General features: G+C 38.5%; 1 protein-coding gene across 22 annotated transcripts in view; it reads left to right on the forward strand.

Moving 5' to 3' along the window:
• The window catches only part of LOC132127699 (disks large homolog 2-like), a 227,297-nt gene that overhangs the window by 186,097 nt on the left and 26,230 nt on the right, over positions 1–14,970 (forward strand). For 12 of the 22 annotated variants that reach the window (XM_059539702.1, XM_059539703.1, XM_059539705.1 and 9 more), the window contains 3 exons: positions 5,421–5,577; positions 7,959–8,061; positions 9,222–9,266. In XM_059539702.1, the coding sequence (XP_059395685.1) occupies positions 5,421–5,577; positions 7,959–8,061; positions 9,222–9,266 (305 nt within the window). The remainder of the gene's footprint in view (positions 1–5,420; positions 5,578–7,958; positions 8,062–9,221; positions 9,267–14,970) is intronic. The other 10 variants (XM_059539704.1, XM_059539706.1, XM_059539712.1 and 7 more) reach the window with 1 other exon arrangement.

Here is a 14,970-nt window from a genome sequence, read left to right on the forward strand (position 1 = left end):
CTTTTATTCATAACTCATATTATCAGTGAGGCCATGAAGATTAAGTTAGCTTAATTTATTGGTGGTGTTTGCTAAGACAGTTTAGGATAAAGAGATCTCAACAAACCGCTAACCCGAAATATTAAACTTAGGTACATGTCTTGTGCTAAAGTTTTGACTATGAATTTTGAGGTATGTATTATGGATTTTTTCATTTAAAAATAAATAGTCATCTAATTATATAACTGTTTTAAAAATAATTAATGTAAAAAAAAAAAAAGGGTTAAATTCAAGACTAAAATAACACTAGATTTGTGTTTTTTCTGGTAAAACTACAGAAAAGAGGCTAAATCTAAGAGCATACAGTATATGGATCTTATACTGTGTTTTGATCAAATTAATGATTTAATCATTTTGCTACTTACCGTAAATATGTGTGATAATCAATCTTACTGAGCTGTTTATATTTAATGTACTCTTTGTCTGTTTATTCAGAAGCAAGATTTACACTATCAATCTTAGGTTCTCAGCAGAGCTGTTTACATTACAATAAAACTGCATTCATTATTTGTTCTTTAGTCCCTAAATGTCCTTTGCAATGCATTGTGGGGCATGTGCTTCAGTGAACCAGCGAATAATGAAACCCTTTCTTCTTAAACTCTGTCCTCTCTTATTGAGAGTTGATAATACAGCCCCATCTCACATTGATCAGTGGTACAATTTCTATCGAAACCCCAGTTTTGTAACTCCTGTAGTTCTCATGATATACCAATCATTTGATAATTTCCTTCGGGAGAAAACACTGATGTTTTTAATAACAAAAGTTCAGTGTTTACAGTTTACGTGTCCTCCTTAAATGTTCCCTAAGGGGGCCAACCATGCCCTTTAAGAGGGACAGAAAATGAAACAGAAAAGATTTGATTGCATCTGCTGAGTGTGTTGGAGTTTACCGCTGTGATTCTGACAGTCAAAGGTGCAGAAGAGGTTGCTATCTTGAGACTCCATTGAGCTAAGAAGTGAAAAGGCCAGCCAGTTCTCTCGCTGAGAGAGCGTTTTTGAGAAAGGCAGGGAGGTGCGCATATCAATACGTCTTAACATTTCTGCTCAACAGCTAAATTGCTCTGCATGTTTTCTCTGAATCTTTGAATCTGATGAAAGTATATTGATTGTGTCGAGGGGTATCGGATAAGTTTGAGTAGGTTGATCGATCGGTGGCAGTTATAGATTGCCACCACAGAGTGTCAAAGCTTGAGAGAAACCCAGCAAAGATCATAAGGTATTTATGGTTTTACTTCAGAGGTCATAGTTGGTGTCTATGCTGTGGGGAAAATAGAGAGTGAAAGTATGATAGATGAATGGGTTGATGGATGGATGAATGGATTTGAACAATTCATTAAAAGAACCTGCTCAAAAGAGTCGTATGTTCATGAGTCGGGTTGGATGAATTTTGAACAATTCATTAAAAGGACCAATTCAAAAGAGTCATAGAATTAGACTACACTTTTTGTGTCGTATGTTTTTGATTTGCCAGTTGTGATCACTAGTCAAGTCAAGTCAAGTCATCTTTATTTATATAGCGCTTTAAACAAAATACATTGCGTCAAAGCAACTGAACAACATTCATTAGGAAAACAGTGTGTCAATAATGCAAAATGACAGTTAAAGGCAATTCATCATTGAATTCAGTGAATTCATCTGTTCAGTTTAAATAGTGTCTGTGCATTAATTTGCAATCAAGTCAACGATATCGCTGTAGATGAAGTGACCCCAACTAAGCAAGCCAGAGGCGACGGCGGCAAGGAACCGAAACTCCATCGGTGACAGAATGGAGAAAAAAACCTTGGGAGAAACCAGGCTCAGTTGGGGGGCCAGTTCTCCTCTGATCAGACAAAACCAGCAATTCAATTCCAGGCTGCAGCAAAGTCAGATTGTGCAAAAGAATCATCTGTTTCTTGTGGTCTTGTCCTGGTGGTCTTTACAGGGGATCTGTATCTGGGGCTCTAGTTGTCCTGGTCTCCGCTGTCTCCGCTAGTCACATCATTTAGCTGTCCCTGGCTCGCTTGGAAGAGGTGAGCCAGATCGCGGTTCAGTTGGGCGTGGTACGATTGTAGTGTGAGTGCTAACTGAACCCGAGCGCTCAGGCTCGTGTGAGTATACCCCCAGAAGAAGAGTGACAATCATATTTATGGTAGCTGCATTGCTGACATTACTGATGTGTGTGTCCAGTAGTTGGCGTGTAATGGGATTAATGCTCTTTACAGCACACATTTAAACAGTTTGACTGACAGACTAGAATTAGTTTCAAGTTCCCAAGTCCATGCAGTGCGAAAGAACAAGAATTCATTAAGGTGTTCCTTGCTTTGTTGAGTGCTGAAATATGCAGCTTTTAGCTTTCAGCCCATTTCTTCAAGGCTGAGGGGGTCATTACATAGGTACTCTGCAATTCTTTTCCTTTATTGAGGTTGATTCTGAAAGGCAGTGGTTATTTTGCCATCCGACAGGAACGTACCGTGCCAACCATTTAGAAAGACAGCTTATATTTCACGTGGATGAGGCTTCTGGCACATTTTCATATTCAGAATGCTCTTACAGTGGAAGAATGCTTAGAGAAAGAAGGGAGGGAGAATAACACAGGATGACAGTGAATAAGTGGTGGCGGGTAAAGATGTGTGAGGGGTTGCATATGAAATGCCTATCTGCCCCTCTCCTTCTCAGGTATTGTGAATTGAAAACGAGTGTAATCTATTTGGTTTGTTTTCCTATTTGGCTCTGAACTTGAAATGATAAACAGTAGCTATTTGTAATCTAGGACTGAGGTGCTGGGGAGGCAGACAGGAGCTCTATCAGCATTGTGCAGCCGGTAGAGAGAGAGAGAGGAATGGATGAAGGAGAGAAAGAGAGAGGAGGAGAAGCTTGGAGTATAGAAATGTAAGTGAACAAAAAAGATTGAGAGAGTTTAATGATGGTGGTTACAGCCGGCGGGGCGCTACAAGCACTCAACCCACCTCTGAGCCAGCCGTTACTCAAAATAAATCTATATGTGGTATCAAATACATAATGATCAGCATAACATTAGTATCAGCATGAGTCCTCAGCTGTCACAGATGCTCCTCTGAGTGATAAGCTGCAATTTATGTTTGTATAAACTAGAATAATGTGTTTCTTTTAAGCTTTTAAGAAAACACCTACAAACTTTTTTTTTTACACATTCACCATTAAATGGACCTGATTAAGATGAATACAATCAAATCCACCTTACCCTTTATCACTGTCATGACAGTCAGCGTGTGTCTTGTCTTCTGTCAGCCATGCAAGACATTTGGCAATCAGCACACATGCCACCTCTGTGCCTCATTTAAATAGTCTGACAGCAGCTCACCTTGTCTGTGCAGTGTAAAGACCGATTTAGTTGTTCGATTGCATAACCTCGTGTGACATTTCAGTTGTCCCAATTATCCTTGCGCATACATTAATGGTGTAATACCTCATCCTGAAGCATAACATGGTTTGAATCACTTGAGCAGCGCTCAGTGAAACTTTTGTGCATTAAACTAAGATAAGCCTGTTTTTCGATTTGTTGCTTTCTGTTGAAGTGTGCAGTTTGAATTCAGGCTAGAATTAATATCTCTCGAGTCTACGGATGAAAAAATGGTGCCATCTAGTGGTAAAATAACCCACGTTCATATCTTGGCTGTATTACAATGTGCAAAGATAATAGAAGCTGTTCTTTGCTTAAAGTCTTCACAGATCATGCATTTTTTGTTCACCCCTCCGCTCATTAATTAACAATAGGCAGCATTATTTATCTAATGTGTACTGATAAACATGTGAGCTCTATTTCCTCTGATTATCTGATTATCTGAAGATCTGATTAACTTTTTCTGACGTATCCAATTTTTAGATGAAAAGTGAATAGGCAGTATTGTATTAATAGCCACCAAAACCAGAAATTTAGAGAGTGTAAGTGGATATTTCCTCCAAGAGGATGCTGTCTATGGATATGTATTTTGTTGCAGAGTTTGAATATCTCAAACAAATAATGGATGAATGGATGTATAGCAAGGTCTAGCAATTTCTGAGTAGGTAAATTATGTAAATCCTACACCATATATTTTTCAGTATGTATGCCATAAATGTCCTTATCATTGAGCCATGATCTTACTGATGGGTGTTAGCCAGAGGCCTTGCCAGTCTGACTCATGAATATTAATTAGATTGTGTACCATTGGCCAGGCAGTCTTATCTGATCTGAAGAAAAGCAGGATTACTGACACAATCAGGATTACCACTTACTGATTACATTGGTTGGTTTGATCAACTGCTGATGAAACCAGTTGGCAGAGCCTTCTGTTTGGTTCTAGCATCATTGTTTTATGTGTTCTGCTACACTTTTATTCTTCGCACGGTAGTCAATCCAAAAAATAAAAAAGCCCTTGAAATGTAACGATTATGCCCAAAAAGTGTTTTCACATTTCATGGGATGCAGTTTGGCTTGGTTTCTGTTTATGGACTGAAGAGCATCATCACTCCAAGGTGAGCCAAGCAGACGCACTGGGAGAGAGATGAAGTGATGGAGAGAGATAGAGGAAGGGCCTGCCTCCTCCTCACAACTAGGTCAGAGAGAAGACAATGCTAACAGATTAGCCTTCTGTTCTAAAATAGCTGCATCTCGGGTGTCATCTCTTTGCATTATCATCTGTAAGCTCAGGAGATTGTGTATCACCACATTTCAAGTGTATCTGACAGAAGTGTCACAGCTCAAGATATCGCTTGTTTTGATCGGTCACACTTGACAGGATGATACCCCGACTGTCAGGATCCTATGACTAACTCAAAGGGTCCAAGCTAAGTGGATCAGACTTTTTGGGATCATTTTAACACAATCTATAATGCATTTCAGCACAGCTTCAGATTTAAAATCAGATTTTTTAATTTCAGGATTGTTTTATTAAAAGGAAATAAATAAGACTTATCTTTATAGATCATTTTATATTTTAAATTCTACACTGTTTGCAATTATAATTAGTTACTGACACGTTATACTGATATTTAAAACTCTTGATTTTGTTTTATTTTAAATTATGCTATATATACACAGCATGAAGTGACTGTGTGTGTATGAGAGAGAGAGAGAGTGTGTGTGTGTGTGAGCCTGTGCGTCTTCTCCGTTTCTAGGAAACCGGACGGAAATGGGACAAATAGCACATAAGTGGAGCAGTCCCCAATAGCTGTCAGCTATTGTGCTCGTCTACATTGTACACCGTTTGGACCGACCCAAGAGTGTGGATGCTTGCGTGTGTGCACGCGTAGATTGCATGTGTATGTTTACAAAGTAGCGTAGCAGTGGAGTCAACACTGGAATCAGTAGCAGTGGAGTCAGCAGCAGAGATGCTGAGCCCTACAGACTCTGAGCTGATGTATTATCTGAACTGTGTGTACAGGGAGCCCAGGAAGATTGTTCTGCACAAGGGCTCGACTGGACTGGGCTTCAACATTGTAGGAGGAGAAGATGGAGAAGGCATTTTCGTTTCTTTCATACTTGCAGGAGGGCCCGCAGACCTCAGCGGAGAGCTGCGGAGAGGAGACCAGATCCTATCCGTAAGTGGACATCTTGAAAATACATAAATTGTGTACATGAGGGCAAAATGGCGAAATAATATTGCAGTGATCTTAATGTTTGCTATCAACAGCCATTTATTGGTTTAGAATTTATTAAGGTTAGGTCATTATTAGATGTCATATTTTGCTCTTTTATGATAAAAACAAGGATGTAAATCACCATAAACAAGGAGACGTTTACCTTAATATTCAAATTAGAAGTTCATAAGTCTAGGTTTTTAAATGACCTTAATCATTTAATCATGGGCATCCATGATTAAAGATACCTAAATGTTTATTGGAGTAATTTTAATGCTTCTTAATTATTATTATTTTTTAATATATATATAGTTATTATGTTTTTATTTGAACAAATATAATTTATGTTTTTAGGTAATTGATCAAATTGGTATATACAATTCCCAGAGTAGTGCAGAACCTGTACTGAACAGGAGGTGGCGCCAACAGATCAATCTGTGAACCCTACCAAACCTGTACTGAAAATGCTTTTTAGTTGTCTCTTTGTGTGTGTGTGTGTGTGTGTGTGTGTGTGTGTGTGTGTGTGTGTGTGTGTGTGTGTGTGTGTGTGTGTGTGTGTGTGTGTGTGTGCGTGTGTGTAGTTACCACTCAAAACTCCACCAGTACCAGGTTTCCCTTTTTCTTTTTTTTAATTATAATTTTAGTTTTTGGCACAGACACAGCAGCGTAACTTTTTTTTCAACGTGTTAATTGCCAGCTCAATTACAGCTCTCATTGAAACAATCCAGATCAGCGATCCACTCGAGAAGCTCTCCAAGCTGATTTCCCGTCGCTGATCTCATCATTTATGTTTATCAGAGCTTCATCAGGACTTGCTGGTCATAATCAGACCCCTCCATCCAGATCCAAGCCACAATTACTTTCGGTGCCACTTGAACCGAGAGCAATCACGGTCTGCCTCCTTAGGACACTGATTAGAAAACGAGAAAGAACAAGGGAGAGGAGAAAAATAGAGAGGGAGGGAAGAGATAATGGAGTGCTGGCCTGATTTGGAGTCTAAGAATAGCTGTGGTGTACCTTCTGGGTTCACACTGTTAAATGAGCATTAGGACAAGCTGCAGGCATGCTGAGACTAACAAACACACACTTCACCTGCCCCTCCCACTGCGCTGTAGTCTCATGTCGACTTCTTCTGTTTGTTTTCCTAAACCTGGTGTCCATCCAGATCCGGCCCCCCAGCAGAACCCAGACCCCATCCTGGGCCCAAAAGATATTCATAATTAGAAATGACAGAAAATTGTGTTAATTAGTTTTAATCATGACAACATGTCAGGGTATTTTAATAATTGCTTTATTATTTATTGTATTTTGCTCAAATAAATGCAGCCTTGGTGCACATTTAGTTCAGAGGCTTTGTTCAAAAAACACTGTAAAAATCTTAGTCCAAACTTTTTAATTGTGGTGTATCTCAAACTGCAGTGTGCTTAAAAATATTTTGTTGCTAACAAGCTGATACATAAGGAGTAAAACCGTTGTAAACCATGCTTAATTAATTCCACAAGTTAAAGTGTCCAGTAATGGAGGGATACATGAAAGAAATAGTATTTGCCTGATCATGTGATCTCAACATGTTGGCCACCATAAAACAGATTAGGCCAGATTTATACAGATCTATACACCATAAAACAGATTTAGGCCACTGATTTGAATCTTCATTTAATTTTAATAGAGATTTGTTACAATTACTAATCTTTTATGTATGTGCAAAACCTTTAAATGAGAAAAAATGAGTGAAATTTTACCAGCAGTTTGGCTGCAACACCTGCTCCAGGTTTGTGTGCCAGCAGTATACAGCAATTCCCAACCTGCTTGAACATAGACTTTCTATGGCTCAAATTGGGTCATAGAACAGATGATACACACAACTAAGCCAAACTCATATTTTGGAGGAACACTGATTACTTTGTGCTCCAGTTGTTGCAGACTCTGGCCTACAGGGTACTGCTGCCCACTGATCCTCTACTGTAGGCTTTTCTTGAGCCGAAGAACTGTGCGCCTGGATCATAGCAGGTGTTTTCTTGTGCCAGATCACTCCAGGCTGAAAGATACCATATTTTCTGAGAGTCAAGCAATTTAAAATATCAATGCGTTCGAGAGCTTTAATAGTACTGGCATTATTGCTGCCCTTTTAATGCTTACAATTTAAGACATCAATGTAGGTCCGTTGATGAATTAGCTTTTATTATCATATGATTTGTGTTTTGTTACCATTAATAAATGATCAAACAGTCATTGTATCCTTGTTGATCATTTAATTAATGTTTCTGGTGAGTGTTACTGAAGAAACATCATTCACAGTTAGGTGCTATTGATGTAACTACCTTTGTTGTGATTGGTTTCAGGTTAATGGAATCGATCTGCGAGGTGCCACTCACGAACAAGCTGCAGCTGCGCTGAAAGGAGCGGGCCAGACGGTAACCATCATCGCCCAATACCGGCCCGAGGGTAAGTGTCTGTCAGCTCCTCCTGGCCAAACATGGTCACTGAAGGTCACATGTTTCTTACTCACGGAGCCACTCAGAGTGCAGAGGTCACCTTTAGCTGCAGGCAGGACAGAACACAACTCACCCAGACATTTTTAGGCTAAGCCCAGCCCGGTGCACACTTTATTCCTCCTGACTGTTACAGAATAGCGCATGTGCCCCTGGCGTGTTGAGGTGCCATGTTTGATAAGTGTCAGTTAGGAGGTTTGGCTGCTCTGGACTCCACTGACCCATTGAGATGGGGACGGATGCATCAACGTAGTCTCGGATCTGAGAATGTTTTCACTGGCTCATCTTACTTAAAGGTGAAGTGTGTCATTTTTTCCATGTGACAACCCTTTCTTAGGATTCAGGAATTCTACAAAAATGTTTCCGTGGTTTCCACAAAATATTAACCACCACAACCCTTTTCAGCAATAAAAATAACTGTTACTTGAGCAGCAAATCAGCATATTAGAATTATTTCTGAAGGATCATGTGACACTGAAGACTGGAGTAGTGATGCTGAAAATTTTGCTTTGCCATCACAGGAATAAATTACATCTTAACATAAATAATACATTTTGAAATAGAAAGAAGCTTGAGAACATTTGAGTTAGGATACTTTGCAGTAGTGTTAGTAAAAGCAGTAAGTAATATTTTTATGTTTGTCATGATGATGTATATGTTGTCCCACTTATTGCCTTTTTCAAGACTAGTAAAAGCTGAAAAAAAGGTAGGTAATGTATATATAGAATAAAACGTGAGAATATCTTGAGCTTGTATTAACGACAGACCTTATTTAAGACATTTACCCTGATAAAAAAAAAACCACTGACTTCCAGACAATGGACCTTGAAGTTCTTGAAATGCTGATTTTTTTAGGACTAATTCCTGCAGCACTCTGTAGGTAACATGCATTATTTCTTCCAATTCCAACTGTCACCACTAGGAGCGCAAGAAATGACACACTTTACCTTTAAATTGTATTTATATTCTTTATGATATTGGAAACGGTATATGAGGTTTGCATAGCATGAGCTGCAGGTGTGTGCTCATACAGTCTGTAATAAGGTGAGAGAGACAGATGTGGCAGCATGGTCAGGTGTGTACTGATATGTCCTCTCTTTTTTCACCCGTCAGAACTTGCCCTGTGCTCCCCACGCCGGGCCCCGCCTCCAACTGCAGGTTTGTGCCATGTGATCAGCACCTGGGTCAAGAACAGTACCACACAGACAGACTGCACAGAGCTAGATCACAACTAAAGAGCTGACCTCTAGAACTGCTGATTTTACAGTTCTTTTGTTTTGCCTTCCCTTGAGGCTTGTAGGAACTCTAGGACAGTTGGAGCACTTAGATCTGAAGTTCACAGCTCAGGTTCCATCTAACTCTCTGCAGTCTGGCTGAGGAACGTGGTTTCATTCTTGCCCAGTGACGGCTCTGACCATGGGCTTCTCATTCAGGGGAAAGGAACAGAGAGAGACCTTGCTCTCCTGATAATCCTGTGTGCATCCTGTGTTCCCCCTGCCTGCTGCCTCACTCGATAAACTCCTCGGCTCCTGTTGTGTTTGTTTTTGGCTTTAACCCACCCGTCCAGCACAGACGGCTGCTGTTCAGTACATACACATCCAGATTTAAATCCTGGGAGACTTTTTATACCATTTACATTTTTCCTTTTAGCCATTTTTGATATAAACAGACTTAGAAATGAGGTACATATGCTAAATCATAAATATTAAATCATAAATATTAAATTATATTTGGGGTGATAGGATTTTTGGATGTTTTCGTCTCTTATGCCCACTAAGGCTGCATTATTTTTTATATAAAAAAATAATAATATTTAGTTTTTCCCAATAATAGCATTTAGCAGATGCTTTCATCCAAAGCTATTTACAGAAGAGGAGCAACAAAGCAACATAAAGCTGAACTTTCAACATTTCTTTTTTTTATTAATGTTGAAAACAGTTGTATTGTTTAATATTTTTGTGTAAAACATGATAGGGTTTTCAGGATTCTTTTTGGTAAATAGAAAATTTAAAAGAACAGCATTTATTTGAATTAGATAATTTTATAACATTAGAAAAATATTGCTTTTGATTATTTTTTTGCTGAAAGTTATAATTATTATTTGCTGAATAAGTTATAAGTTATAATATTCTGGGATGTGTGTCCTGAGATCTGGAGGAAAACCACTGATATACAGTAGATGGCCTCAGAGCTAACATACATGGACCTTTTTTTATTTTTATATTTAAGTCTCTTACAGGAGCGAAATTAAGAGCTCAGGGTTCGGGTCAGCAGCCATGCTTGTCTTACTGCACTGCTCACTGTCTCCATTCCTGTCTTCACCTGCTCTTCCACCTTTGACCTTCTCTCCCAAACTACCTGCCCTGCTGAAACCAACACACCCTTAACAAAACACACACACGATGGTAGCATGTTAGTCCACTCACAGACACAGACCACTCTTGGTCTTTAGCAGTTTTCAAAACTAATAGGTTTGAACTGTTTGCAGATAAAGTTTGCAGATGCAGCTTAGTATTTGTATTTAATACAATAAGCATTCATACATTTTTTATGTGTGACTTAATTGTCTAAATACTTGTTGGGACCACTGAACATGATAATGCATGTATTACTAAATGATAAGTAACACTACACATGATTGACAGTCCTGTACCATTAAAAATAATAACCACCAGGCATTCTGTATGACTGACACATGATGGTTTATTTTAACATTCTAGCATCTTTCTGATATTACATGATCCAATATAAGCCTGCTATAATCATACTGGAGACTGATAATACATTATTTAAGATTCCTATCATTCTGAAGACTGTAGTGGAGTCTGACCAATGATTTTCAATGAAACTTCTGATACCCATCCGGCATATGTCATTGGATGAGATCCTATATGAAGCAGTTGTGTGGAGATGATGTGTGGAGTAGAGACATAGTTAAGGTGACGATCTCTGTCTGGTAGGAGGGGTGGAAGCATAGGCGCCGATTTATGTTTTTCTCCGTGGGTGCTCAAGGGCGCACGCCATTTAAAAAAAAAAAAAAAAATAGACTAGGCTATTCAAAAAATATTGCATTTCAGAACCTTAGGCTAATGGACAGCGGCCGATACAAACAAACACAACAGCGTCACTTCTCAAAAATACTAACAGGATTGGAGATGAAAAGTTTAACTGACACGTAACCGCTAATGCGTTCAGCTTCTTGGGAAATTAATGTTTTGTAAATATTGATTAAAAAACTATTGCGAAAGGACAGCGTTTCCATTAACCGATTGTTGCGACTAAAATAATGAGTTTCTGGGAATGTCTACCTCATTTATGTTTCGAGGTTTCTTTTGATAGTGGCATGGCTTTTCTTTGAGGTTTCGAATCCATTATTCATATAGGCTAAAAAAATATTTTTTTATTTTATGTATTTAACAAAGAACTCGTATTCTGTAAAAGTAGGCTACTTTTGTGTCCATTAGTTTTTCCTCTTTTAAACCGTATATAGGCCTATACTTGAGCAGAAAAATGTTCCCATTTAAACCCTGTTACGAACTTTTACGGAGTCTAGGGAATGTACCGTAACATTTACATATTAACGTACTGCTACTGGGTATGAAATGAGGTAGAAGAACATGACATGAGAAGAAAAAAATGGAGGTTTATTCACAAAAAGCCAAAGCCACTAGATCCAGTAAAATAACAATAATAATGTGCGCTATGTACAAGGTGAAAATGTAAACAAACAAACAATAAAATGGGAAAAGAACGAAAGCGGCGCCAAAGGAAAGAACAAAATATATGAAAACAATCCTTAATCTAAACCTAATCTAACCAAAGCAAAATGTAGAAAATAAACCGAAATCTACAGTGCAGTTTTTTTTATAACAAATCTGTCCATTTTAGTCTGATTAATGATTAGTGATTACGGAAAGCAGTAAATGATTACATACTCGCACGGCACTGTATAGTGGGGGATGGGACGTTTTCAGAAACGCTGTGATTGGTGGATAGGATATGGAACATGCATGCGACTGGTTATGTCACTGTCACTGACAACAACATAACCAATCACAGTGTGGCAGACGCTTCATAGCGCCAACTGCAATGTTTAAATTTAAATAAATGTAGCCTACTGGCAGTCTGGCACTGGCACACGTGGGTGCTCATTTTCCGTGGGTGCTCGGTATTTTCCGTGGGTGCTCGAGCCCCGGAGCACCCACGGTATCGGCGCCTATGGGTGGAAGTGCTTTGGTGGAATGAATTTGGAAAGTGCATAGGGTTTCCCAGACATAAATAAGGTCTCGAGGACTGTTTTAGCAGATGGAGGAGGTGAAGATGATTTTTTTATTCAGATGGTGGCAAGAGACAGAGTCGTCAGAGGTTTCTAGAGCAGCTCCCAGCCACTTTTGACATTCTGTTCTATTCCTGAACCAGTAACTCCCAACTTTCTCTGAGCCCCTTGCATTATTTCCTAAATTCAGGCCGAGTTGTATGATAATGTTGAACTTTTGCAGACCAAGCCTTTGTTAGGGGTATTGTGAATACACAAAAATCAATTCCCTTGGCGTTATTATTTAATTATAATGGCAATTTCCTCTGTTTGCAATATAGCCCTGCACCCACTATGTAAAACCTGTTTAGTATAGACGTTTTGTGGGTTTTCACAAAGAGTTTTGGAGGCGCTTATACAAGTTTGCAATAGTCAGCATTATGAGTATTTAGTCATAGAGTCGTGGTTCCAACTAGGCTGATCTTTTCTCCGTGGCTCAATCCAATTCCCCTGATGCTCTCAGGATCGATTCTGGGGAGGTTGAGCTCATTAAGGTGCAGGGCTAAATGCAAGCTTGCACTTTCTGCAGGGGTGTTGTGGGACTGCTGAGATGGGCTTTCCAAGGATCCTTTTCACTAGCAACTCCCCGAGTCATTGCAATACGACAGTCTCACTGTGTAGCAGCACAAAAATGTACAGAATACTGAAGACTGAAGGATTGATAATCAAGTTGACATTCTTACAGTAAGTCTGTCAAATCAAAACATGAAGCAGGCTCTCTTTTATTCCAGAAACCGTGAAGGTGTTATCTCATACATTTAGTTATGATTTGACAAGTTCCCATAGGGTTATTGACAAATTAAAAATTGTATTAAAATGAATTTCATAGCATTTACTGAGACATTTACTAAACCTGAATTGCTCTTAAAGAAGGAAAATCACTTAGGGAATAAGTAAAGTTCAGGGGCATGATTCATTGAGTTTGATTTTTTAAACATGATCTTGTTGTTCATTTCTAAGTTGCACCCTCTCTCTGAATTTGAAATGAATGATTCTTCCTTCCCTTTTATGTAAAGTCTTTTTTTATTTTTTGCAGAGCCACATATGCTTTGAAAAATAGATTTTAAAAAAGATTTTTCATTATGACCTCAATTACAGAGGTTACACTGTATACAGTATATTCTCCAGCCAGTAGACAGAACAGGTAGAGAGAAGGTAGACAGATCATTTAACCATGGTCAGAAAGCATTGGCTAGCTTTGTGTACTGTCTCTGGGAAACATGATTACATGTGATTTTATCAGAGTGCCCTCAGGTACAGCAACACTTCCTGAACCTTGGTAATTTCACTGTAAAAGTTTATACACTGAAACTCATATACAGATCCACATATACACTGACAGACCATTTTCTCTTCCATAAGAGAATGAACAGATTGCAGTATTTTGTTTCTATATTTCAGCACCATTACTAAAAAAAATATATATATAATCATTTAATGATTGACCCTCAGTGCTAGCTGACTTAAATTCAAAAACCATTTACTCGCAGAACATGTTGCAGTTTTTAGCTGGCATTTTGAAACAGAGAACAATAGGATTTAAAAAGGTTTTTGAGAACTGACATTTTCATTTGTGTGTGTGTTTGTGTGGTTCTGTTAGTGTGGCTTTCTGGTAGACAGGAGGCCACTAGTGGGGACATACTGACATCACAAACTCAACAGACAGCCAGACAGCCAATGACGGGCCAAGAACACCTGAGGGTTACTCTGTACACACACACACACACTCACACACTTTAATAGCTTTCGAAATGAGGACATACCATACACTTATGCTCTTTTTTATATATATCAAGCTAATTAGAATTTAACTGCAAATCACTCTTTTTCTTAAATCAGTATTTGTTGTCCAATACAAGTATTGTTTTCAGAGAATGTACATTGAATTAAATACATTTTTCTTAGCACACTAGCTAATTTTCGCATATTTTCTTAGACTTGAGGAACAATAAGGACAAAAGCAAGAAAAAGTAAGCCTAATTTATGAAATATAAATAATATGTAGCTTTGAGGACATCCTCAAAGGTACATTTTGACAGAATTAGCTAACATTTGCTTATAGGCAGCATAATAAACCCACACACATTATTACAAACAGGATAAGCTACAATGAATTTCTCATCACTGAGAATTTTTAATAAAACCTCCCTGTTTGGTGCATCAGCAAGCCACAATATTAATGAAATCTGCTTTCTCTATAAATCTAATGTTCATCAGATAAACCTGGTGCCATCAAAAAAATCTAATGTTTGTGTGTGGAGAGAGAATGCAGTCTTCAGCTAACAGGCCATTAATCATTTAGCTGGATAACCAGAGCTCTATGAATGAGTATTTTACTCTAATATTGTGTGTCCCACTGATTTATGACTAACCTCTGCTCTCCTCCATCTCATTCTTTCTAATGAAGCCCAAACATCTGAACAACTTCCACAGAGAATGAATCTTCTAAAGTACTATTGTTTTATTATTCTGACAGATTGTGCCACATTCATGCAAGTTCGGTTGTGTTACTAATTTAAAGGGCAACATTCAGAGAGAAGAAGATTT

The sequence above is a fragment of the Carassius carassius genome, chromosome 45 (genome assembly GCF_963082965.1).
Source record: "Carassius carassius chromosome 45, fCarCar2.1, whole genome shotgun sequence".
NCBI lineage: Eukaryota > Metazoa > Chordata > Actinopteri > Cypriniformes > Cyprinidae > Carassius > Carassius carassius.